The sequence below is a fragment of the Ascaphus truei genome, unplaced genomic scaffold (genome assembly GCF_040206685.1).
Source record: "Ascaphus truei isolate aAscTru1 unplaced genomic scaffold, aAscTru1.hap1 HAP1_SCAFFOLD_2125, whole genome shotgun sequence".
Classification (NCBI taxonomy): domain Eukaryota; kingdom Metazoa; phylum Chordata; class Amphibia; order Anura; family Ascaphidae; genus Ascaphus; species Ascaphus truei.
The window spans coordinates 66-25,704 of NW_027455038.1; the positions used below are offsets into that span (position 1 = coordinate 66).

The window sequence follows — 25,639 nt, forward strand, 5'->3', positions numbered from 1 at the left end:
AGCATTTTTCTCCAATTTTGCCCTGTCTGCCCCAGTTTGCACCTGGGGGAGAGTCAGTAGGAGGAGTTGGGGGGAGTTACCTGGTGCACAGATTATAATGAGATGCATCACATGTTACCTGGTGCACAGATTATAATGAGATGCATCACATTCTGCATCTCTGCCCCAGCTTGCACTTTGGGGCGCGTCAGTAGGCGGAGTTACATGATGCACAGATTCTAATAACATACATCATATTGAGTCTTGGTACCTTTTTGCCTTTTATTTGCCCTCCCCCCCCCCCCAATCCTCCATATACAAAGTGGTCTAAGTTTAACATTCTGCATCAGATGTAAGAAACTTCTTACACATGCAGCAGCAGCTCCAAAAAACACAGCAGTGCCTCTAAACACACCTTTCTCTACGAATGATACAGATTCCATGTTCCTAAGCGGTGGTTTTCCATCCTTGTAGCAGCGACAGGCTAGTGATGATCTGCAGGACACAACCAGCCAATCATTAAATTCTTTATTTCGTACAATCATTCCGACTGAGCAGACAACTCATACAACCAACTTTAAGAGAACAAGGTCAGCATAGTTTACCTCTCAAAAAAAAAAAAAAAAAAAATCAAATGTAATGCACAAACTCATCTTCCTTACAATGACCTGAAAAAATGTTTTTTAAAAACCCCTTCGTATTGTGCCACTGAAGCGGTTAACAGGCAAAATTCCTCTTGGGAAACTATTTACAAAAACGGGAATTAGACGGGAGCAACAAGTGGAGCTAAAGACTGTATGGTTAGGGAGAGCAATAATCCCTCTATTCAGTCTGACATCAGAAGGCTGAGCGCTTCCCCCATATCGATCCTTCTGTGTCACCCGATTGTCCTTTTAAACAAGCCACTTATACTAGGTACATTCTGCCAATATCATTTACACATTGATCGTCAAACACCTCATCTGCTGCGTTCTGTGGTCAGGGACATTAACACTTCGGAACCAAATCATTTCAAATAAAAAAGGGAGAATTGTGCCACTACCCAACAAAAGCATAACAAATAAAAGGCTATATACAGCACGCTTGGAACGTTTCAGCTCCTGACACCAGCAAAGCGCCAGCAGGCTTTATACAAACTGTCGCGGGCGAGACAGGCGAGAGAATGGGGACGCGAGGCTCTGCATGAGAAGCTGCCCAAGGAAGGACAGGGAGTGGGTCCGGCCACACACGGGTGAGAAAACGCATCGGTGATTAGAATCAGTCCAAGCACAAAATGAAACCGTGTGCGAATGACTCGGTAAGAACAGGCAGGCCTGGCAGTGTTCAGCGGGTTCCAAGTGTCACATTTTCACTCTGTTGTAGCAGGAAATGTGTGTCGGACGCAGGAACATCACGTGCCGTGTGACAGAATCCAGCAACTCGACCGTGTTTAGGGTCCCTGCTGAGCGCGGGTTAAGGCGACAGCCTCTCGGTTACACCGACTGCTCCTCCCAATTTCTCACCGACACACAGGCTTGGAACAGGATTTTTTTTTTTTTAGTAACCAAGATAAAAACAAATAAAAGTGCAAGTTGAACGACACATTGACCCTGCACAATTTTGAGTTAAGATATACAAGGAACAGAGCATATATACATTTGTTTTGTTAAGAGTAGGGAAGGGTTCGTTCTGTCTGCAAGTGTCCAGAGGGGACATGCACCAAGATGAAGGCGGGGGTCTTACAGCTTGTGTGTGTGGGAAGGGGGGGGGGGGGGGTAAGAGGAGACACAATCTAGCGGGATGCTACCTCCTCACTTCAGGTGAGTGAATTGGGGGTCGAAGCCACAATGTCCGGATGAGTTTCTTCTCCTACGTCGAAGCTCAGTGTCCGGGTTTCTAGTTGTGCTGGAAGTCCAATGACTAAGAGCTGGACCCATGGGTAAGGTTCCAGAACTGGATGTGTCCGTATTCATCCAGCATTTCCCTGGGCACGTGAGGTGGTCAATGACGTGTCTTGTTCCCTCCCCCCCCCTACGGTGTTAAGAATTTGGGGCGCATTCGGCACCTTCCTTCCCAGGCTCAGCTGTCAATCATCTCAGACAGCTCCAGCAGGAGGTCGTCTTCATCCTTCCCCGGGTCCAGGTCAATTTCGGCCTCCAGTTTCCCCCCAGACATTTCCCAGAGCAGTTTGTCGAAGTCGTCCTCTGTGGGCAGCGTGGCTTTTCCTGCCGACGCCGTGCTCAGCCTGCGGGACTTCACCAGAGCCTGTGCCGTGGTGGGACTGACCAGCTCAGAGGTAGGGAGCTCGGAGCTGCAGGAGAGGAAGGGATTAAAGGGTTATTAACCTTTACAGGGCACTTCATACTTAAGAAGGGTGCGTGTAGGAGTATATGTGCAGGCCTGAGAGGTAGGTTGGGTCCCGGGAAAGTTGCTGAGTGGTGGTGGTGGTGGGGGGGGATATGGAGGTGAGGGGGGGGGGTGGTGGTAGGTGTATATGTGCATATACAGGTGCAGGTGTTTATATTCACAACTAATGACATCCATTTGCATTCTCCCCACTTGACCCCCTCATACCTTTCTTTGGGACGCTTTGGTGACGGGTCAGTGACAGTAGGTTTCTCCTGGAGACCGGGATCTGCTGCCAGCACCTGTGCAGGAAAGAGGTCAAAGTGAGAGACCAGTTTGGGGACGACAGCAGCTCTCAGGGACCCGTCACTTACAGGGGTTCGCAGGCCGACCCATGGTTGCGTGCAGTGGAATGTTACAAATCTGGAAAGGAATCGGCTTCCAATTGTCCGGGGGGAACCGGCGATACCGGCGATACGTGCACCCCACGTCCGTAGGCAAATCTGTCATCCACACGGCAGGAGGGAAGGACACAAGGGGACTCGGGTCCCTTCTGTCCGGGTCACACTATTTCTTTGTTCAGATGAGGTGCGCTACCTAACATTCGGCCATTAACCTTTACAGTGCTCTTATGACGTGCCTGGTACATCGTGGTACAAATGCTTGTTTTCTAGGGGACAAACCGTCAGCCACAGGGGGCAGTGGCGGCAGTCATGTGACCGCTCCTGAAGCAATATGACTGGGAATACCGGACGTCCGGTGACACGCTGGTGCTGCGGGACCGCTGGCGCTATACAGATTCTGCGGGGTATTCTAGCAGGAAGGGATCGTGCATATTATCACACCTCGTTATACGAAGATAATTCTGAAAAGATTCTGCGGGGTATTCTAGCAGGAAGGGATCGTGCATATTATCACACCTCGTTATACGAAGATAATTCTGAAAAGATGTAGCCCGAAGTGCGAGATGTGGGGGTCTCCTTACCGGGGTTGCCTTTTTGGGGGTCAGCTCCTTGCGGGGGGAAGAGGCTGCAGGGCTGAGGGGTCTCACGGCCGCCACTGCCAGACTCTCGGGGGCTTTCCTTTTGACCGCTCTTTTGGAACCGGCGCGGCTCTTTACCACACGTGGCACCACGTTCCCTTTGGGTTTTCCTGAAACCAGCAAGTACAGGTCACTCCTTCATCCTACACGTCTCAGCCCTCCCAAACTGCCCTTTTGCTTCCCCCTCTTCCTCTTTTGCCTATCAGGAACTCGCATTGGATTTTGAATTTGGTGTATCCGACTCCAAGCTACCTGCAGTCATGTCCGATCAACACCTGTATTCCCTCCCAATCCCAACCTAGAGATCTGCAGAGAGTGCATGCCCAAACAAAACCTTCACTCCCTCCCACTCCCAGCGTAGTGATCTGCAGACAAGCCTTTGTGTACCTCTCGTTCTCTTCTCTGAAGTCTGCACCGTGGGTTTCCCAGCCTCTGCCGAGTCTCTGGGTTCAGGAACAGGTGTCACCAGAGCAGGAGTGCGGCCGGCTTTGCCCGCTGGCTTTCTCTCTGGGGCAGTCAGAGGTGTGGGGGTCCCGGACTCGCTCTCCCTCTCCTGCTGCTTCTCAGGCGAGCGCTTCACAGGTACGGAGACAGGAGGGATACGGGGGACTTTATCCAGATGCTGCATATAAGAGAGGAGCAGTTAGCCACGGCATGAACCAGGTCAGATAGCGATTTGCACATGTACATCGGAGTTCAAGAACTAGCGGGGGGAAGAATCACAGGTGGGTGAGTAATAAGGGAGGATCAACAAAGAAAAAAAACCCGATATACATTAGAAAGAGAAGATAACTGTGTTCTCACATTGGCAGCGTCCCCTTCCGCTCTGGTTTCAGGGGTGGACAGGCTCAATTCTGCAGGTACTGGGTCCGGTTTTGCTTCTACTATATAAATAAGGAAAGTGTGATTTGGTTAGTGATGTCCATGAATGAAAACCCGGACGGCCGTGATGCACCCAACCACGTTTGTAATAAAATTCTGGGTCCAAAATATAAAGCTATACACCAGGGGCTGAAGGGACAGCTCGGTGTCACTGTCGCCGCCTTAGGAGTCGGAGAATCTTCGTGTCGGCTGCTTGTGACCTAGGGAGAGGCATTTTATCTCCCAGTGCGACACGCACCAACATTAGGATTGCAAGCTCTAAGAGGCAAGCACTCACAGTGCCTGAAAAAGCATGTGTACAGAGGAATGGACATTAGCGCCAAGAAAAAAATCAATATTATAAACAATTTGATGGATAGGAGAGGATTTCAAATGTAGAATTCAGCGAGAACAAAATCTAAATGTTTCTGTTATCAGAGTAAAATAACAAATGGCACATCTGAAGAATTCCCTGTATCATGACCGCGTTTTCTTTTGACCTTAGTTACCCATGAAAGGCGCCATTTCTACATATATTTAGCAATCCCGTTTTCCCTGTACCCTGTGCACTGCATGACACGGCGCACAGAGCTGACTGGACTTCCCGTTCCCCCACCTCGAGGACTCCTTGTTACCTGAGGGTTTGGAGATTCGGAGGACCCTCTTGCGGTTGGATGGCGCCAGTGGCTGAGACACTGCCACGCTCTGCGGTTTCACGGCTTGCTGGAGTCTCCGGGCTTTCTCCTCTCTGATCTCTTCCAGGGTTTTTATTCGCACCTGCTCAATGGGTTGGGACCTGCCTCGCGTCTCTGTGGGCTTCACCCTGGCGCTGGGTGGGGACTCACGAGCTGGAGGCTTCTTGGAGTCGGTGCTGTCTACTACAGTCTCACCTCCAACCGCCGGCTTCACTTCCTCCTGACCTCCGACCTTACGCTTAACCTCAGCTTGCCTTCTAAGCTTCCTTGTTGCCTCCACTTGACCTCCAACCTTCTGCATCTCTTCCCCCTGACGTTCGGCCACAGTCTCCCTTTTCAGCTGCCTCTGCCTCTTCTCTGCTTGGACCTCGGAGAAGGTCTTGATGTAAAGGCCTGCTTGGGGCTTCGATGTTGCTTCTCCCTCTGTCTTAGCAGGTTCCTCACCTCTTGGAGGTGGCCCTGCGGGACAATGCTCGTGCTTCTGGCCGGCCTTCTCCTGACGGATCTCCTCGAGTGTCTTGATTCGGAACTCATTGGCCGGCTTGGTGGCTCTCTCTGTGGCAGGAGGAAACGTGGTCAGAGCCATGTGCCGCCTCAATGCTGATGTGACTACTAACTTGAGTGACCTCACATGCTTTTTCACCTGAAAAAGGCTTAACCCCAAAACGTTGTGCTGCTTTTCTGTATGTACATCACTCTGCATAATACGGCTTTTCTTTATTCAAATTAATCATCAGTCTCTGCCAATTGTTCCTCGTCTCTGATTAATTCCGGGTGGGTACACGGGTCACCATCCTCCCATACTAGCACCTTTCTAAAATGTTCAATTATTATAGTAGGCGAGTGCCCACCATACCCAATCTTTTGACCTGTCAATGCCAGGAGTTGGGTTACCCAAATATCCCTGTGTGGGTGGTCTATGTCCCTACTATACACACCTACTGCTAGACAATAAAAAAATCTGTCACTGACTGCAATAAGGCACTCCCTTGAAGATACATACATAGCCAATTATACGCATTAACAGCAATGTAGATTTAATGCAAGTACAGGTTTTCTGTGCATCTTGCGCTGGTTTAAATGCTGGACTTTGTTCCTGTTAGAACATACTGTGCTTTTGTTCGACACCAAACAGCTTAATGGGATCTTGCAAGTGTCTCTACCTCTCTGCGCCTCAGATTTCATTGCTAGATCTGCCATTGTCTACGAGGCTTATTAATACTGTAAGTAGTGGCAGACATTAGTCCTTGGGAGTGCTGAATCTCAGAGTCTGCTTTAACTACACGCCAGGTACCTGTCTCTGCGCTGTTCTGCTCCGCAGGTAACCCCAGGCGCTCCTTCACAGACTGGGGCACTTGAACTGCAGGAGAAGAGGAAGACGACGGGTGCTCAGAAACCCACTTCGCTGCACTATTTATACATAGCAGCACTGCAGATAATGGCGTTTCCCTAGACCAGGGGTGACCAACTCCAGTCCTCAAGAGTCACCAACAGGTCAGGTTTTCAGGATATCCCTGCTTCAGGGCAGGTGGCTCAATCATCCCCTGCATCAGGGCAGGTGGCTCAATCAGTCCCTGCTTCAGTACAGATGGCTCAATCAGCTCCTGCATCAGGGCAGGTGGCTCAATTAGTCCCTGCTTCAGCACAGCCACTGAGCCACCTGTGCTGAAGCAGAGATATCCTGAAAACACCTGACCTGTTGGTAGCTATTGAGCACTGGGGTTGAACACCCCTGCCCTAAACTATCCTCCTAGGATTTGACATGTGACTGATCAACCAATAATAGCAAAATTAATCAGTCACATGTTGCTGAATTTGGTAATCTCGACCTCGCCTCGTTGCAGATTTCCCGCGCAGAACAAACACTCCATTTGCCAGGACTATTATAGTTTATTATGGATTTCCACAATGTTACAGTCTCATTTCAATGTGAAGGTGATCATTTAATAAAACAGAAGTGCTACAGGAGTAGGGAGGAGGGCAAGGGGATATTCGCTTGTGAAGTACCTGTCATTGGTGATGTGTCAGGTCCCCCCGCCGGTGGCTCCAGCCTCCTCCCCAGTCTCTGCGAGAGGCTTTTCTTCATGGGAGGAAGGCTCTCCTCTGCGGAGGTGGCTGAGAGAAGAGGCAAGAAGGTTAGTGACACAAGCTTCTATCAAATCCCCCCTCCCTCAGAGCGGACTGTCAGCTCTGTGGGTGAGAGGCTAACAGAGGAGCAGCTGCCCTAGGCCTTACACTTAAAGCACTGCCGGTTTAATCAGAACCGTAACGCGCAAAATTAACGTACAGCGCGCGCACACATACACGCATGCACGCATGCACGCATGCACACCTCGACCCGCACTGATTTCCTGTTGGTCAGAGTTGCAGAAAAGAAGTCAGTGGCTGCATTACCTAGTGGGCTGTGAGGAGCACATGCTTTGCGTTTGCCCAGTCTCTGGGCCAGGCTCATATGTATACCGGGCTGGTCTGTGTAGGGAGGGAACGAGAGAGATGGCAGCCGATTAATAACAGTAACCAGTACAGCATACCAAGAGCAAGCAACATCTGATTCAACAACCTGCTATACAGACTGATGCAGGATGCAGGGGACACACACACACACACACACACACACACGTAAAAAAAAAAGTGACCAAAACCCTCCACAGTAAAGCATATAGCAACTGTAAATATTACTGTATGTTCATTTGCATGTCTTAAGACAGGTCTGCAACCCTGTCTTTCACCATTATCACCCAGCACACAGCACTTCCACTGCAGCAACGGATTCTGGGAAATGACATGCAAATGTGCACAGTGCCACCTTTTATCTCAAGCTCACATTACATGAACAACCCTTAGCCAATGCATGCTGCTTTAGACACAGCTTTTAAGCAAGGGCTTGGGAGATGCAAAGCCAGTAAACCCACTCACAGACATGTTTCAACCTTGATGGGTATCATCAGTGTGAGGTTGGTTGCTGGCATTTGCTGGTTTGAGATTAATAGTAGGTAATCACCACACTTATTAAGGTTATGGTGGGTAAAAAAAGTGACAAAAACCCTCCACAACCAGGCCAGCCAGCAACCAACCTCACACTGATGATACCCATCAAGGTTGAAACATGTCTGTGAGTGGGTTTACTGGCTTTGCATATCCCAAGCCCTTGCTTAAAAGCTGTGTCTAAAGCAGCATGTATTGGCTAAGGGTTGTTCATGTAATGTGAGCTTGAGATAAAAGGTGGCACTGTGTTCTGATTTGCATGTCATTTCCCAGAATCCCTTGCTGCAGTGGAAGTGCTGTGTGATAATGGTGAAAGACAGGGTGTGTGTGTGTATATATATATATATATATATATATATATATATATATATATATATATATATATATATATATATATATATATATATATATATACGCACGCACGCACGCACGCACGCACGCACGCACGCACGCACGCACGCACGCACGCACGCACGCACGCACACACACACACACACACACACACACACACACACACACACACACACACACACACACACACACACACACACACACACACACACACGGAGAATAGCAGGAAGGGAAAGGGGGGGGGGGGCCTTTTGGTTGTTACCATTCTTTGAGGAGAAGGTGATGGTCCGGACAACGGTCCTGTCCTTTTCCGGCACCATCTGGACATGAGAGGGACCCAAAGGAATTGAAGCAAATGTGGGAACATCTGCAGAAGAATGAGAAGCAAAAGTTTTAAGCAACACACATACTGTACTCTGCCCCCTTTCTAACGTACTTTAACAGTGAAGAACTGGCTCTGAACCGCGAATGTATGAGTGCTGGAAAACAGCAGGCTTAGCAATAGTGCTCAATGTTAGGCAGTTGCTACAAAGGCTACCAGGATATTATCATGTGTAAAACAGAGTGTAAGTGAAATGGAGCCGAGCATAATTTTGCCCCTGAATAAGATCACACCTTCAATATGAAGTAGACTTGGGCACTGCTCCATAAAAAATAAAGGGACGTTATGAAACTAGAAGTGCAGAGAAGAGACACCAAATGAATAAAAGGGATGGAAGGTCTGGCGTGCATAAAAGAATATCCAAATGAACATTCGGCATATTGAAAAAGAGGTATCTAAGTGGGGATAGGATTACTGTTCACAAATATATCCAAGGTCAAAACAAGGAACTTCCAATGGTACTTTTCATCCAAAAAGCAGTACAAATGACACAGGGTCACGGAGTCACCCCTTGAAATGAGATTCACCAGCAGCATAGAAACGGGTTATTTTCAGTAAGGGCAGTGACCATGTGAGATTTACTACCCATGGAGATTGCAATGACGGATACAGTAGATATATTTAAGAAAATGTTAGAAAGGAAAGGTATAGAGCAGGAGTGGCTAACTCAAGTACTCAAGGGCCACCAACAGGTCAGGTTTTCAGAATATCCATGCGTCAGCACAGGTGGCTCAGTCGAACACTGCACCTCCTGTGCTGAAGCAGATATCCATAAAACCTGACCAGTTGGTGGCCCTTGATGACTGGAGTTGCCCACCCCTGAGATAATGTATTCCTTAACCACTACACCTCCCCACTCGGTGAAGATATCAAAATCTTAACAATGTGTAGTGACCCCAGTAAAAATGATCAGATCTCCCTGGATCAATGTTTTATACCTTTCCTTGATGTCTAACCTTTTCCTGAATATATCTACTGTATCTGCCATTAGTCTCCATGGGTAGTTAATCTCACATTGTCACTGCTCCCACTGTACAGATCCCTATCCTACTCTGCTGGTGAAATCTCATTTCAAGGGATGTGTGTAATTTGTACTGTCCTTAGGACACCCTGTCCCTTCCAGCCCCTCTTCTTCCACCCCAAGGATCTCTATCCAACCACAGAGTCGCACAGGAAAGCGGAACCTACCTATGCCTGCCCCAGGAGCCCCCAAGGAGGGGAACGTACCAGCCTGCGCGCCCCCTCGCCCCTTCCTCCACTTAATTTCATCCAGGGTTTTAATGCCAAAGTTTAAACCAACGTCTGCAGGGGGGAGAATTAGAGATCACTTAATTATAATGCAGCGTTCAGGGATTCAGTTATCAAGAAGCTGTAGTACTGTGTAAGACCAGCGGCACACGTCAGGGGACAGGGGACAGGCGAGTCTGAGCCATTCCATGCATCAGAGAGCCGAGCTTCTCTACCTGCTTACCCCCTCAAAATAAGAGCACAGTCTCACATCATATCTACTTACACTATACAGATCCCCGCTGGGCCCCTGTACAGGTATATATTACAGGTATATAATCCGTGCTCTGGCAGTCTCACTGCAGCGGGTGGCAGCACTGGGACACCCACCTCTCAAATTACCTTTTTTGGGCGTGGCTGCTTTGCGGGTAGTGATGACGCGTGTCCCCTGGTGTGCGATCAGTGACGGGTGCTGCAGACCCGAGCTCTTCAGTTCTTCTCCTTCCTCAGAAAACTGGTCTGGAAGACATAGCAGGGGCAGCAAAGGGGTGAGACGAACGTTTAGAACAGGGGTGGCCAGCTCCAGTCGTCAAGAGCCACAAACAGGTCAGGTTTTCAGGATATCCCTGCATCAGCACAGGTGGTGCAGTCTTCGACTGAGCCACTGATGGAGTCACCTGTGCTGAAGCAGGGATATCCTTAAAACCATACCCTTGGAGTTGGCACCGCTGGTTTAGAATGCACAAGCTTGTGGCTGCAATTCCAGCCTCAGACACTTCTTCACTTTCTTTGTGACCTTGGGAAACCTCAGTACCTCAATGTGCCAAACATTAGACTGTAAGCTCTTTGGGACAGGAGCTTGCTACGCCTAATTGTATTGTGTGCAGCGCTTCATTAACGGACATACTGACATGCATACATACCAGTAAATGCATGGTTATACAGAAATCAACTACTCAACCTAGTCAATAAGACCTAATGATTATCCTTGGACTGACTGACATGCCCCTCAATCAGACAGTTATACATAAACGGCACATTTACAGACATTATATATATTTTTATATTTTTCAAACCATCAAGGCACCGATATTTAACCTACATTGCTCCCTTTGAATTTGGTCCTATGTGGACTTAGCCATCACTTTGTGTATGCTTTGCAACTACTCCCAGCTGCCCAATACAGAATCCGTTACCAAGTTCGCATGGCCTAGTCCAAAAGGTATGACGCAGCCGTGAGTGGGTTACCCACAGCTTGCTGTACGAGCTGTACCACCCAGCAGGGAAAACAAGCCAATTAAGAAATATGTCTCATTTTAAAATGGATAAAAAGCTAAAGTGTGACACGCCCAAAGTACTGCTCTGCATGCTGTTACCCAGAATCCTTGTGTGCAGGTTCAGCTCTGTATGACGGGGGGGACCAAGGCATGTTTGGGAACCTGTGGAAGACCTGTAGATGCACTCAAGGGATACTCCTCCTTGTCCTACACAATGGAAATCCTTCTCCACTACTCACCATCATCGTCCTCATCATCGTCAGCAGCGTTAATCACCACGGGGGGGTGGGTGGGGCTGGGCACGTTCTCAGAGGCCTCCATCTTTTTTACTCCCCGCAGCTGTGGGGCGGGTGCCACAATTAGCTTGTTCTGTGCCAGTGAGAGCTGAGCAGCCACTGGTTCCTCCTCGGCTGGTTCAGGCTTGGGCAGGTGGGCTGTGGGGAGAGTGCTGGTTGACACACATGGGCTGGGAGGGTAAAAGTCTGGGCTGCTGCGTCACTGCCTTCCTTACAGAATGGGTAGTGCTTCCATGGGACAGACTCCTAGCAGAGATGGGGAAGAATAACGTGGCTGGGGAATTTTTGGGAGCGCCCTGGGTATGCAGAAGGGGATTTTAATGGGAGAGAGTCAGGGATCGGGGATCCAATGGGGGTGTAAGGCTTCACTGGTTTGGGAATTGGGCATACAGGGATAAGGTGTCACTCGGATGGCTAGATCTTTGTCTCTGCATAAATCACCACTCGTATCAGGAAAGAGGAAACGTGTTCTGTTTGTTCACATTTCCCCTCCTCGTCCCTGAAGCTTTACTTCCTCTGTGTATGTGAGTGTGCAGGAAGTGATCAGTCCTAAAGGTCAGTGGATCAGTCAACAGAACATGTGGACAGGGCCATTCAGGGTACGATAAGGTCAAGTTACTGTATTCCAAAGGTGAAGTCTGGTGTTTACACAACACGAATGAGAATAAATGCTCACTCTTGCTGGGGAGCAGGAAGATCCCATCCACGAAGCGCCCCTTGGCGTGATGGAAGGCACAGTTGCCTTTCTGACACCCGGAAATCTGGTTCTCCCAGTAACACGGGATCTTGCTTCGCTTTTTCTGCAGAGATAAAATCCATATCATAAAACAGGATTGTGTAGGAGTACAGCAATGCTTTATTTGCATGAAAAGTGTGCCAGCCTCCATGCCTAATGTACTGCGCAGCAGGGCCGGCTGCCACCCCCTAACACTTGGCAGTGCCAGCCTCTACTTAATGCATAGTGCGATACCGCCAAGCCTCTCACACTTATACTGCCCATACAATTCCTACCAGTACAAACAGGTAATGGACACTCAGTAGCAGTCCCAGCCTTCCCTGTACACTACTTCTTCGCCAAAATAAAACCCTCCCCTTAAATGCAGCACAGGTACATGGCCTGGGAAGTGGCACCGTCAGCTGCCCCTTATTGTCACTTAAAACGGACAAAGTGCAAGATATTCCCTGATGTGCACCCTGTCCTTACACAAACCGTAGAGACAGTGCTAGCTTTCCCCCTCCCCAAACTTCTATTTAAACGAGCACAGGGCATTACAACCTTCCTCAGAAATTCTTCCCTTTCACAAGCACACCACGTGGGCCCTCCCCCACACACACCCTGCCACACACCGCGCAGGTACTGCCACACCACGCGGGAACTGCCACACACAGCGCAGGCCCCGCCACACACATACACAGCGGGCTCTGTCACACGCGCGCTGTCCTTCTGCACACACGCATCTCTTCTTGCAGGAGCGGATGTCCGGAGTACTTACGTCTATCTCCATGTGCCGGTACTTGCAGACCTGTCTGAAGCAGCGCCCCTCCTGCCACAAGGTGCAGACCATCTCGTTCCCTATGGCGGCCTCACAGTGACGAAATGCACAGCTTTCCCCCTGTCCCAAAGCAAAGGCCAACACTTACACAGGAGCCTCTAAAAGTCATCTGCACAGCTGTGTGTAACCCCTGGACACGCTCACTACTTGTGCTGATCTATTTCCTGCTTTTTATGCCACTAGTTCTTTTGTGTTCTCTTTGTCTGAAACCCGCTCCCAGTCTGTTTTACATCATACCCACTTTCTCACTTTACAAAGCACTTTGTGCGGAGGGTCGCACCATGCGCCCCCTCCCCTCGTAACATCGCCGACGTTTCTTTCATTCATTTCATTATTTTTCCCCCAGGACAACATACATTATGGTGAATATCTGCTCTGGGCACTGAAGATAGGACGATTTCAAGTCAGAATAATAAAGATGTTATACTGTCCATATACATATATTCAGCATGTAACTAGTTAAAATAAGGAATATAGTATTAAGTTAGAAATGATATTGGAAAATGATTAGCGGCCTCTGCAAAGATGAGGAGATAAATCAGTCTGAAGACAGGCAGGGGGAGGAATGTTTTGTGTGACTTAATCTACCTTGTTTTATTATTTTCCATTTTGTATGAAACTTGGTATGGTTAAAGTCTGCCGAGTTGAATATTATAGGATTATGAGTGTGGAATCAAAGGTTAGTTAAATAGTTCGTTGTAAATGACAATACAATAGACATTGGTTTTAAAAGATTAGGAACATCGTTAATCCTATAGTTACTTAGTGACAGAACAAGAGGGTTTTTGTAAATCAAAGTAAATATTGCTAAATGAAGAAACAGTGTTCTAATGTTGATGATTGACTAAGAAGATTGGGCTGACAGTGACAAAAACAGGCAATTACAATGTTAAGACTGGTTAAGGAAGATGTATACAGATTGTATTTGGATTGATAGAATTCTGAATAATTTCACATCACCAAGCTAAGGATTCTCCACTCTATAACTAACCCCTATGTGCCTGAAACCTGATGGAACTGACTGAAATGAGGCTGTAAAAGATGTTTTCCATTTGTCTCTGAAAAACTGAGAAAGGGCCCGGACCGTGGACTATTTGATGCATCACTGAAAGGGGAGACACTTATTTACACCCATCTAATGAGCCAATGTTCAGGCACCACAACAACAAAAACATACATTGCACTAAGCAGAATGTCAGAGTGAAGATATGACGTGGGACACCGCGGTTACCATTAATGAGGAGGAGGGCCAGGTAGTAGACGGCTGGTGACCTTTATTCAATATGCCATCTCTCTCCCTCCCCCGTACTGGAGAAGATTTTAGTCCCATTCGTTGGAACGGCGCTCATATTCTCCAGCACAGGAAAGGCGGCTTCACATCATGTTGGATAGGAGCAGCTACCAGGTGCAGACAAGGTGTGTGTTACCTTGGTGCAGGTGGAGTAGAAGAAGAAGTAGCAGTCATCTCCCTGGTTGGTCATGCTGGCTGAGCTCGGACACTCGCGTGCGGCGGGTCGGCTGGTGATCAGGACTCGCTCAGAGCTTCTTCACGGGGGCCGTGGGATCCCCACAACCTGCGGAGCAAGAGGACAGGGAGAAATGTACGCGGTGCACATGACAAAAGTGCATTTCCAGGATAGCTCGCACAAATGGAAGCATTTCGTTAGTCACAGAACGGTATGGACTATTTATTTTTGATTATTAAGCTTAGCTAACAGTACAGATACCTCTACATACATACATACATACATACGTACCTCAGGATAGGCACACCAAAAATATGCATAAATGTCTTATAGGTACTCTGATAGCAGCACCCTCTCCAGTAATCTGATCTATATCATTTAAGTGTGTGCCCCAAATAAATAAATGATATACACACACACACGTGTGTATATGTACAACACACGCACAGACGCTCCTCCGACACTCACTTGGGCAGTCTTGGTGCAGCTCTCAGTCCTCAACCAGTTTCATTTCCATTCTCCTGTAGGCCGAACGAACCAGCAATCCAAGAGTTAATTTGTGGAAGAGGGGAAGGGGAGGAAAGTGAGGGACTGGGCGCAGGTGGAACAGGCCTTGTTTACCACAGAAAGCTGATGGGGGGGGGGGGGGGGGGGGGAGGGTGAGAGACAAGTCCGTGAAGAAAAAAAAAATATATATATATAAAAAAAAAACACCCCCAAAAACAGCAGTGCGAGGTTGTGTTTATGCGATTCTCTACAGCGAAGTGAAGAGATGAGCCTGCAGCTGGGGCAGCCAGACAAAAATGAAAAAAATAGTTGTCAAAAATATTCCGTCTTCTATGGCGCAAAATATATTTGTATAGATAAAAAAATCCAGTTCCAAGTCTTCCAAATTCTTCACCTATTAGGGAAAAAAACACTCCCCTTTTCTTTAAGACAGATGGATAGATAGATAACAAGGCATTGTGTTATTATGTGTGTATGTGCAGAGATCGCATTCAACACAGGGCACCCCGCTAACTAGGATCACATTCCCCCGTAAAACTGCCAGAAAAGGAAATTTTCCCTTCATATTACAGAATAGAATTGGAATTTAAGGACCTTGTACATAAAATGGTGATGTACTAGCCAACAAGTTCCCACATTGATGTATTCTGCATTTGATTATTCTCCCAAATTACTCTGTATATATGCTGAAAGTAATTTGTAAATTGAATATTTGTGTATTTGGAGGGTCAATTGCCAGACTTGTGGCACAGAATGTGCGACCCTGTGGCAGAGCCTACGTGGCCCTGTGGCACAGAATGTGTGGCCCTGTGGCAGAGCCTACGTGGCCCTGTGTCACAGAATGTGTGGCCCTGTGGCACAGCTTTGGAATCCATTCACAAATCTGCCTTCTGGTTCTTGAAGCCTAAGCCCCTACATTACAGGAGAGACAAGTCGCCAACAGGACTGAAGAACAGGTTAACCTGTAGTGGGGGCCTGTGGCACTGCAGAGTGAGCGTACAGTGACACTGCAGAGCAATGTGCAGCACGCCACTCTGCCTCTGAAGGGGGCTCAGGCAGAGCAGCGTGCTGCTTCCAACTTCTCTCCCAACCTGAAGCTGCTGCACCCATCTCTCTGCCACGCAACGGCCACTTCAATGACCAGCGTTAATCCCTTACTCACACTGAATGAGTCCCACGACGCCTGAAGTGCTGGAAGACAAAACACAGGAAGAGGACATGGTGAGTGGGAAAACTGAGTGCGAGTGTCTTGTATTCGGAACGGTCACCTAACAGCTGCAGCATCAGAGAGATTACTGTGCTACCAATTCACTCACTTTCTAGCCTCGACTGGGAAGAAAACGTCTGAATCACGACCTCCCTCACTTACTCACCCTCTCTGCCATACAATATATTTAATGCCCTGTCATATATTACTATATCCTTCCAATGCCACTTAGAGCGAAATCTCTTTGAAAATATACTCCCCTCCCTGTTGGCTGGTCTCCCCATATTCCCCTTTATCTTAAATTCTGTTTAACATATCTGTCTGTGTATTATTAGTGTATTCACTCGTCTGTTACGCTGTCTAAAGGGTGAGTGTATGTATGTGTGCACATACATATATATTAGAGGAGTCAGGGCACACAATAACCCAAACGATTGGAGCTTGGAGCGGGTGCTTCTGCTAACGTACTAAACTGTACTATGTAAAAGAGTCTAAAAAGCTGACACCAAATGGTACAATAAATGTGTCTTTACACACACACACACACACACACACACACACACACACACACACACACACACACACACACACACACACACACACACACACACACACACACACACACACACACACACACAGTTTCCCACTCACCCACCCATTCAGTCTCCCACTCACCCACCCATTCAGTCTCCCACTCACTCACCCACCCATTCAGTCTCCCACTCACCCACCCATTCAGTCTCCCACTCACTCACTCAGTCTCACCCAAAACCACCCACCCAGTCACTGACCCCACCCACCCACCAACCCCACCTACCCACTCACTGACCCACCCAGTCACCGAACCCAGTCACTGACCCACCCAGTCACCGACCCTGAAAAAGTCACCCGGACCCACCCAGTCAGTCTTCCACTCACCCACCCAGTCAGTCTCCCACCCAGTCAGTTTCCCACTCACCCACCCATTCAGTTTCCCACTCACCCACCCATTCAGTCTCCCACTCACCCACCCATTCAGTCTCCCACTCACCCACCCATTCAGTCTCCCACTCACCCACCCATTCAGTCTCCCACTCACCCACCCATTCAGTCTCCCACTCACTCACCCACCCATTCAGTCTCCCACTCACCCACCCATTTAGTCTCCCACTCACTCAGTCTCACCCAAAACCACCCACCCAGTCACTGACCCCACCCACCCACCAACCCCACCTACCCACTCACTGACCCACCCAGTCACCGAACCCAGTCACTGACCCACCCAGTCACCGACCCTGAAAAAGTCACCCAGTCACCGACCCACCCACCGACCCAAAGTCACCCACCCACCCACCGACCCAAAGTCACCCACCCACCCACCGACCCAAAGTCACCCACCCACCGACCCAAGTCACCCACCGACCCAAAGTCACCCACCCACCGACCCAAAGTCAAACCGACCCAAAGTCACCCACCCACCGACCCAAAGTCACCCACCCACCGACCCAAAGTCACTCACCCACCCACCGACCCAAAGTCACCCACCCACCGACCCAAAGTCAAACCGACCCAAAGTCACCCACCCAGTCACCGACCCAAAGTCACCCACCCACTCAGTCACCAACCCACCCACCCACTCAGTCAAGTGTCACCCACCCACCCACACACTCAGTCAACTCATTCACCCACCTAGCTGTCAAGGGGGGGAGAAGCCCAACCCTGTCGTCCGCCCCCCCCCCAAAATTTCATCCCGGGCAACGCCGGGTCTCTCAGCTAGTATATATATATATATATACACACACACACACAGCAAATAAAAAGATTACTTGTGAGCACATTCACGTGTCTTAAGACAGGTCTGCAACCCTACCCTTCACCATTATCACCTAGCACACAGTGCTCCAACTGCAGCAAGGGATTCTGGGAAGTGACATGCAAACGAGCACACCATGTCACCTTTTGCCCGAGATCCATTTATATATGGAACCCTTACAAGAATGTTCCTGCACATACACACACACACACATATATATATATATATATATATATATATATATATATACACACACACACACACACACACACATACATACATACACACACACACACACACATTGTGGCACTCCCAAATAGTTAGGAGGTGAGGTGCCTCAACTCGAATAGGATATTGTGTAATCATGCTAATTATCAGCACCCACCCTTGTATAGAATAAGTGAAGTAAATTAAATGACCTATGTACAAGAGTGCTGGTAATTAAATATATATTTAATATATATTATTTTTTAATATGTACTCAACTATAACTGGGAATGCATGCATTTCAGTTGATGGAAGGTTATGTCAGTCACTTGGCTATTGCCTCTGAGCAACCTGGGGGGACACATACTGCGTTATACCCTGTAATAATAACAGATATAATCCATGTTGGGGGTCAGTCCCACTTGAGGGCTTGTTGTCCCTCAGAGGCCTGCCCTATACCTCGGAGCCGCAGATTATCCTATCCAACACAGTCCGCGGCCTACCTCCTGCCCGGAGCCGCGGATTATCCTATCTAACACAGGCCGCGGCCTACCTCCTGCCCGGAGCCGCGGATTATCCTAACACAGGCCTCGCCCCGTGCTCGCTCGCAAGCCCCGGAGCCGCCGGCCGGCCCTCTCCACCCGGAACCACAAAGCCAGCCGGCCGGCCTCTCTGGCGCTACCCCCAGTCCCCGTTATTACCGAGCTGCTCCGTCTCCGCCAGTCCTTCTCTTCCTTTCTTCTCTCGCGGACGTGTTGCACACCTGCCAGCCTCAAAAATGGCGGACATCCGGGAGTCAGCGGGACCCAGCCAACCAAAATGGCGTCCGCCAAGGCTCTGCCAGGAGTCGACATGGCTTCTATGACATCACCAGCTGCTTTCACCATGGCAACGAAGAGCTCTCTCTGTCATTCACATCATATCACATAGGAAGCCAGGGGATGCGCACCGTGTACTACAACAGCAGTGAGGTCTCACTCAGTAGGCATGGGTTTCGCACACTGTGAGGCTGTCTCACTTACTGGGCATGAGTCTCCCTTACTTCATTGGGAGGTTGTTTTATTCACTGGCCATGGGTTTCACTCCCTCACTTGGAAGCCATCTCACTTACAGGGCATGAGTCTCACTCACTTGGAAGCAATCTCACTTACTTTACATGAGTCAATCTCTCTTGGCATGAGTCACTCACTTGGAAGCCATCTCACTTGCTGGGCATGAGTCTTATTCACTGCGGATGGGTCTCATTCGTGAGTATCCCTGCTTCAGCACAGGTGGCTCAGTCTGAGCCACCTGTGCCGAAGGCCCGAAGCAGTGATTATCCTGAAAACTTGACCTGTTGGTGGTTCTTGAGGACTGGAGTTTGCCACCCCTGGACTAGACTATGTAAGAGCTGAGGTTCATGGAGCCTGCGGAGGTGCCGCCAGCACAGGGTTCCATGGAGGTCAGGACAAATGGAATTTGACATGACTCAGATAGAGAGAGAGAGATGTATAAATTAACATGGATGTAAGGAGATGACAATACATTGTTTAAAGTGCCAAGCTATTCTTAGTTTTTCTCCTGTCCCTCCTTGGGAATTTTGGTGAAGTTGTCCTGCCTGTAATGTGGAGAATTGTATTAGATTTACGGACGCACGGACACCCTTTACTGATCAAGCAGAATGTCACGTTATAATTCGGAATATTATCGTTTCTAAAGGATTCAATGGCAGTGGTAACGCAGAATATCCCAAAATGTCCCACCAGAGGGAGCCGTAAACATGTGCATGCGATGTTAAATTGAGTTACCAGTTATAGCTTTAAAATGCATGTATTGTTTTTATGGTAGAGCAAGCCACTGACCATGCCTTGTTTTGTGTTTTTCCAGAAGTGAGGTTATCTGGGGTCAAAAGCTATTCTGGAAATCTGGTGTCACAATTGTTTTCTGACCCTAGAAATAAATCAGAAACCCCTTTTCATGCATCTTAAAAGAGATTCCTGTAGACGAGTCTGAAAATACCAGCGGGTCTGGCCAGGAAGGCATTCCAGAATTGTGTAAATTTACCAAATATAAGGATATCAGAGATCCAACAACTATTCACGAGAATTACAGATACATCTTTGTAATATTTGCGAATTATGTTAAAGGATCCACGGTTGTGAGAATGAAAAGGTCAGATATCCATTTGTTGCTCAAACTTAGGAGAAAGCTGGTCAAAAATAATCGCTTTACAAGTAGATCTCTCAAAAGGAGACTAGCTGAGCAACTCGATCACATCAAAAGAGGGTTAATCACAGTGTCGCGAATCATTCTAAAATATCAAATGGTCAGGCTCCGAAAGGGTTACTATGTAAAGGAATTGAATGCCCAGGACAGGAGGGAACAGGATGAACCAAATCTCAAGAGAAACCAATTGGATATATCGGTTTAAAACACAATATACATGTGGACATTTGTGTGAATAAATTATATGCACTTTATTATAGATAATATAAGAGAACAGTGGAGTTTTCTTTTTTTTAATGTATAAATCGCTGATTTCCATGATGACATTGTATTTCCTATTAAAATGATAGTTATAATGTAGTAAGGGTGGTATATTGGACTCTTGGTCTATTTAATATAACATTTTGATTATCCTTTTTAGTATTTGTTTTTATTCATAACTATTAAATACTATATTGTCAAAATAGAGAGAGGCTTTATGCTGAAAAGCCTTTCTCCAGCAAGAAGCACATTTATGGTGCACACCTAGGCGGTTAAAACTTAATATTTATTTATGCCATGATTAAAATAATGGTACACATACGAAATAAATTTGTCATCAAAAAATAAACTGTGTGTATCGTATTCTTTAAAAAACTTTGTATAGTAGGGGGTGCAAATAGTGGGCTCTGTGCTATGAATACATACCCATCAGGGTTATGTTTGTCATGTGATATTTATGTATAACAATCCCACGACGATGGGTAGGTGTATCCTGCTGTAGGCAAATGCTGAGGTTGGGCTGACAAGGGTTAATTCCCAAAGAAATTTGCCATACCACCGGTAAGATGAAGTGGCTATTTATCAAGGGTATGTAATGTCTAATTGGTTACTGTGATTACATGACATTTGGCACTGGTAAATGGGAAGTAGGTCAGCAGCGCAGCATAACTAAATACTCACCATAGATTGCACCAACAGGTGTGTATACACAATTGGGTGTTTCTGGTAGTGGTAACTGATATAGTTCTATTGTTATTAAATAGAGTAATGGAAAAAACCGGAGCACAGCCTACCAGCACATCACAGGACACGAGGGTCTTCTTTAGAATGGTTTATTGATAAAAGAACATAGGGCAGAGTTCCTAAAGGCGCTCTGACACGTTTCGCGCACAGGGCGCTTTATCATCTTTGATTTATTTCGTATGTGTACCATTATTTTAATCATGGCATAAATAAAAGTTACGTTTTAACCGCCTAGGTGTGCACCATAAATGTGCTTCTTGCTGGAGAAAGGCTTTTCAACATAAAGCCTCTCTCTATTTTGAAAATACATTTCAAACCAGAACATAGGTAGCACCCGGTATCTACCTTGATACTTTAGGCAAAATCAGACTCTCATATACTTACTGTTTATACATATCAGTGAGCGATATACCCTACATTGGTGTTGCACTATTAAATACTATCCTGAAATAGATCTATGGAGATATTAATATGCCCATTAGAGAATTGCATTATTAAGGAGTCCAGTTCAATGTATATATTGTTATTTTAATGAGGTTCTTTTCGATATATACTTGTAACGGCTGGACCCCCCTTGTCTGACCCACCCAATCTCACATTGGCCCGTGTGGTCTAACCGGTCCCCATTACAAGGTCGTGTGTGGTGGTGCACCTGCAAGTAACAGGACTCCTGAGTCTCCCGCTTGGTGTTATAAGAGGATATCATCAGGACAGGTATCTGAGGTAGTGGGTACGAGTCCAACTTACTTCACGTGCAGCGCCTCCACCTCATCAGGATCTATGCTTCCGCAGGGAGATGGTCCTGGTGAGGAACTCCTTCTCGGTGGTGACTGCCACTGTTGAGTAATCTCACACTCACACAGTGGGGGTTTCGTTGAACAAGGCATCTTTATTATAGATTTGGATGTAGCAGACTGCCCCATGCAGCTGCCGGCTGTAGCCGCACATCTCTCCGTGCTGTCCCTTTGCCAGGTACGCCCTCCCGTATTGAAGTGGGATTCCCTTTCTCCTAAGGAGATCACCACTGCGCCAGGTCCCTGGACACAGTGTGGCTTAGACAGACTTGACTGGTCACTCTGCTACCGCTAGTTACAGCACTAGGGTCACAAAAGTATTCCTCCAATCCCTTATGCAGGAAGATACATTCTACCAGATGCTTCTCTGCCAACCTTGCAACAACACTAACTGACAGTGTTGTGCCCTTTATACCTCAGGGGGCAGGCGCATCTCTGAGGTCACTATCCAGGGACTCGGAGCATACAGCCACTCCCTTCCTTACACAGGGCACCACACCAGGGTGTGAGGGAAAACCTCCATAACTACTGTTGGCAGGCCTGTACTTACCAGGACTTACTGCCAACAGGGAAGATGTATGCAGTCATTATTATGCATGGCTACATACTCATCTTTATTTATTGTCTGTTATAATATTGTTACTAATTATGTGAGCAGTTCAAATTTAAGAAAATACCTTCTCGATCTATGGCAAATTCCATTTTGGAAGTGATGGGGTTAATCAACTAATCAAGTCCGGTATAGAAGAAGGCCTAGTTGAAACTAGTTAATTAGATTGTAAGCTCCTTGGAGCAGGGACTCCTCTTCCTTAATGTTACTTTTATGTCTGAAGCACTTATTCCCATGACCTATTATTTGTTATTTATTTGATTACCCCGTGTATTACTGCTGTGAAGCGCTATGTACATTAATGGCGCTATATAAATAAAGACATACAAAACCAATGAGGGCGAACCAGCTCCGTGACACCCCTAGGCACCCCCCCCCGTGACACCCCTAGGCACCCCCCCCCCCCCATGGCGCGTCTACCATGGACAGAGAACGCACCCACTTCACACCAACCTAAAGTATCACTGGGTAGACTCAATCCAACTCATGTCGTTAATATCTAAATGGTGTAATGAAATATATCATAATGCTCTGATCAGCTGAGAAATCGTAGCTCACTCAAAACCTAAAACAGCTCCATAACGGAGGCTAATGACATCACTACGTGCCCTACACGTTTCCCTCCAGCTACGGAGCTTCATCAGGGACATTTTTTTTAGGTTGTGCTTTATGGTTTATTTATTTTTGAGTCAATGCTGAATTACAGTATTATGGTTTAAGGCAGTATTTATTTTAATTTATTAGTTTAGATTGCAGCACCATATCCAGCCACTCTCTTAATTTTTGGGTGGCGTTGCATTGTCATATTTATTTTATTGGTGGTGTGTGAGGGTTGCCACTTGATGGTTTCCTTGTATTCATCACACACACACACTTTATTATATACCCATTTCCTAAGGTAGCGCACTGCTCCTGATATACACCTCTCCATTCAGGGTATAGATGGAGGGTTGTTTATGGTATAATGTTATCAGCTGCACCTTGTTAGAACTTAAGCTAGTACCTGCTATGGTCTTTAGAGAATGTAATTATTTAAAGGTGCATTACTGGGTTGTGCTTCCGTTCTCTGCTGGGCATTCCCCTCTACGCTGAGTTTAACCATTTAATCCCTATCACTTGACAAGTAATACACGGTGTCTGAGTGGTTATTAAGCAGGGATCACTGGTATTTCGTCTCATCACTGTAAGGCCTCATCCAGAGTGGCGCTGAGCGGGCGGGCGCGCTCACGTTCGCCACGATGAGACACATTGCGACAATGTGTGTGTCCTGCGTGAGTGAGCGGGTGCGCCTGCTCGGCGCTTAGCTGCTTGCCGAGCAAGCAAATTTGAATCGTAACCCCGATTAAGGCCCTCAGATAACCCCGATTAAGGCCCCCAGATAACCCCGATTAAGGCCCTCAGATAACCCAGATTAAGGCCCTCAAATAACCCAGATTAAGGCCCTCAAATAACCCAGATTAAGGCCCTCAGATAACCCCGATTAAGGCCCTCAGATAACCCCGATTAAGGCCCCCAGATAACCCCGATTAAGGCCCCCAGATAACCCCGATTAAGGCCCCCAGATAACCCCGATTAAGGCCCTCAGATAACCTCGATTAAGGCCCTCAGATAACCCCGATTAAGGCCCTCAGATAACCCCGATTAAGGCCCTCAGATAACCCCGATTAAGGCCCTCAGATAACCCCGACTAAGGCCTCCAGATAACCCCGATTAAGGCCCCCAGATAACCCCGATTAAGGCCCCCAGATAACCCCAATTAAGGCCCCCAGATAACCCCAATTAAGGCCCTCAGATAACCCCGATTAAGGCCCTCAGAGCCCGAAACGTTGGTCTTTGCGATGTAAAATACATTTTCCATTTTCATTCAACTTGAAATTCCTGGAGACTCATCCACACTTCCCTACAGACTGTCACATACGCCAGGCGGGGGGTTCCCCAGGAAAACTCCCTTTTTGCTGCCAATATGGAGACAAAAGCAATGAATGTTTGGCTAGCGTTTTAATGATAAAATCACTGTTTTCCAGCAAGTAAATCTGTGGCGTTGTCACAGCCAGGCTCTGGCACCAGATTTCAAATTGAATGTCAATATTTAACGTGCAAGATTCTCTGATCGCAATGTTTCTGTGACAATATGTTCAGAAAATCTGTTTAGGATGATTCGCATGGAACAGGCACACTTGCTTGGCTGCTAGCTGCAAAAGTTACGTGCCAAATATTAATAACATGGGGCTGTGTAAAAGGATCGAGTGTGGTTTTTTTTACCAAAGTTTCCTAACTAAAAAATAATACCTACTTACCTGTTTTTTGATAGATCCAGTGCTATCTTATGAAAGTTTTGTAGCAGGAAAAATTTGATACATAATCACCTTCACTTTAATATAAATAATAATTATTTTTTTTTTATATATATATATATATATATACACACACACACACACAACACTTTGTTTTCTTATTGCCCTTTATGACGCGGTTTCTAGTTTTAAAATCCGACGCTTAGTTCAGGAGATCTAAGCATTTGGTGCCCGGGAGTTTAAAATGGAGCTCTCCCTGGAGCGGTATTAAAGGTTTAACATGGTGACCTCAGAAGCTAAAGATCAAGAAAACCGTCATTTAAACACTAGGAAAACCGGGGAAAAAATATTCAGGGAGAAAGGTACTAGCATTGTAGGAGTTAAACTCATATAGGCGTCTAAACGGGATTGCCCATGTATGTATAATATATAGCACCAACAGTATATGCAGCGTGGTACAACATTACAATACAGGGGGGAAAAGGTATAATGGCAAGATGAGCAGCAAATAAATGAGAACATGAGGCAAAGGGAGATTGGTCCAAAGAGCTTACAATTTATTTACTATGTAATCTGCCA

General features: G+C 47.1%; 1 protein-coding gene across 10 annotated transcripts; it reads right to left on the reverse strand.

The window, feature by feature from the left end:
• Positions 1–811: 811 nt before the first annotated feature.
• Positions 812–18,976, reverse strand: LOC142477454 (zinc finger CCCH domain-containing protein 11A-like). Of its 10 annotated transcripts, none has more exons than XM_075582283.1 (19): positions 18,854–18,975; positions 16,109–16,137; positions 14,908–14,960; positions 14,401–14,547; positions 12,914–13,033; positions 12,097–12,220; positions 11,364–11,558; positions 10,238–10,366; positions 9,809–9,922; positions 8,501–8,605; positions 7,297–7,371; positions 6,910–7,017; positions 6,197–6,262; positions 4,843–5,457; positions 4,151–4,227; positions 3,734–3,968; positions 3,290–3,456; positions 2,533–2,606; positions 812–2,269 (listed from the first exon to the last, which is right to left on the reverse strand). In XM_075582283.1, exons 4-19 carry the CDS (start codon positions 14,452–14,454, stop codon positions 2,038–2,040), a joined length of 2,490 nt encoding a protein of 829 aa, XP_075438398.1. In that variant the 5' UTR covers positions 14,455–14,547; positions 14,908–14,960; positions 16,109–16,137; positions 18,854–18,975; the 3' UTR covers positions 812–2,037. The 10 variants fall into 10 exon arrangements, with proteins under 10 accessions (XP_075438398.1, XP_075438401.1, XP_075438399.1 ...); XM_075582286.1 differs by having other exon boundaries at positions 4,151–4,230; positions 9,848–9,922; positions 10,250–10,366; positions 18,854–18,974; XM_075582284.1 differs by having other exon boundaries at positions 4,151–4,230; positions 10,250–10,366; positions 18,854–18,974.
• Positions 18,977–25,639: the final 6,663 nt, after the last annotated feature.

Excerpts from the sequence above, each read along its gene's own strand:
- LOC142477454 (XM_075582281.1), bottom strand. The coding sequence starts at position 14,454 with ATGACCAACCAGGGAGATGACTGCTACTTCTTCTTCTACTCCACCTGC. Across the intron at positions 11,559-12,096 it reads CTTCCTGCTCCCCAGCAAGA|CCCACCTGCCCAAGCCTGAA; the intron begins GTGAGCATTTAT and ends CTCTCCCCACAG. Across the intron at positions 2,270-2,532 it reads CCAAAGCGTCCCAAAGAAAG|CTCCGAGCTCCCTACCTCTG; the intron begins GTATGAGGGGGT and ends CCTCTCCTGCAG.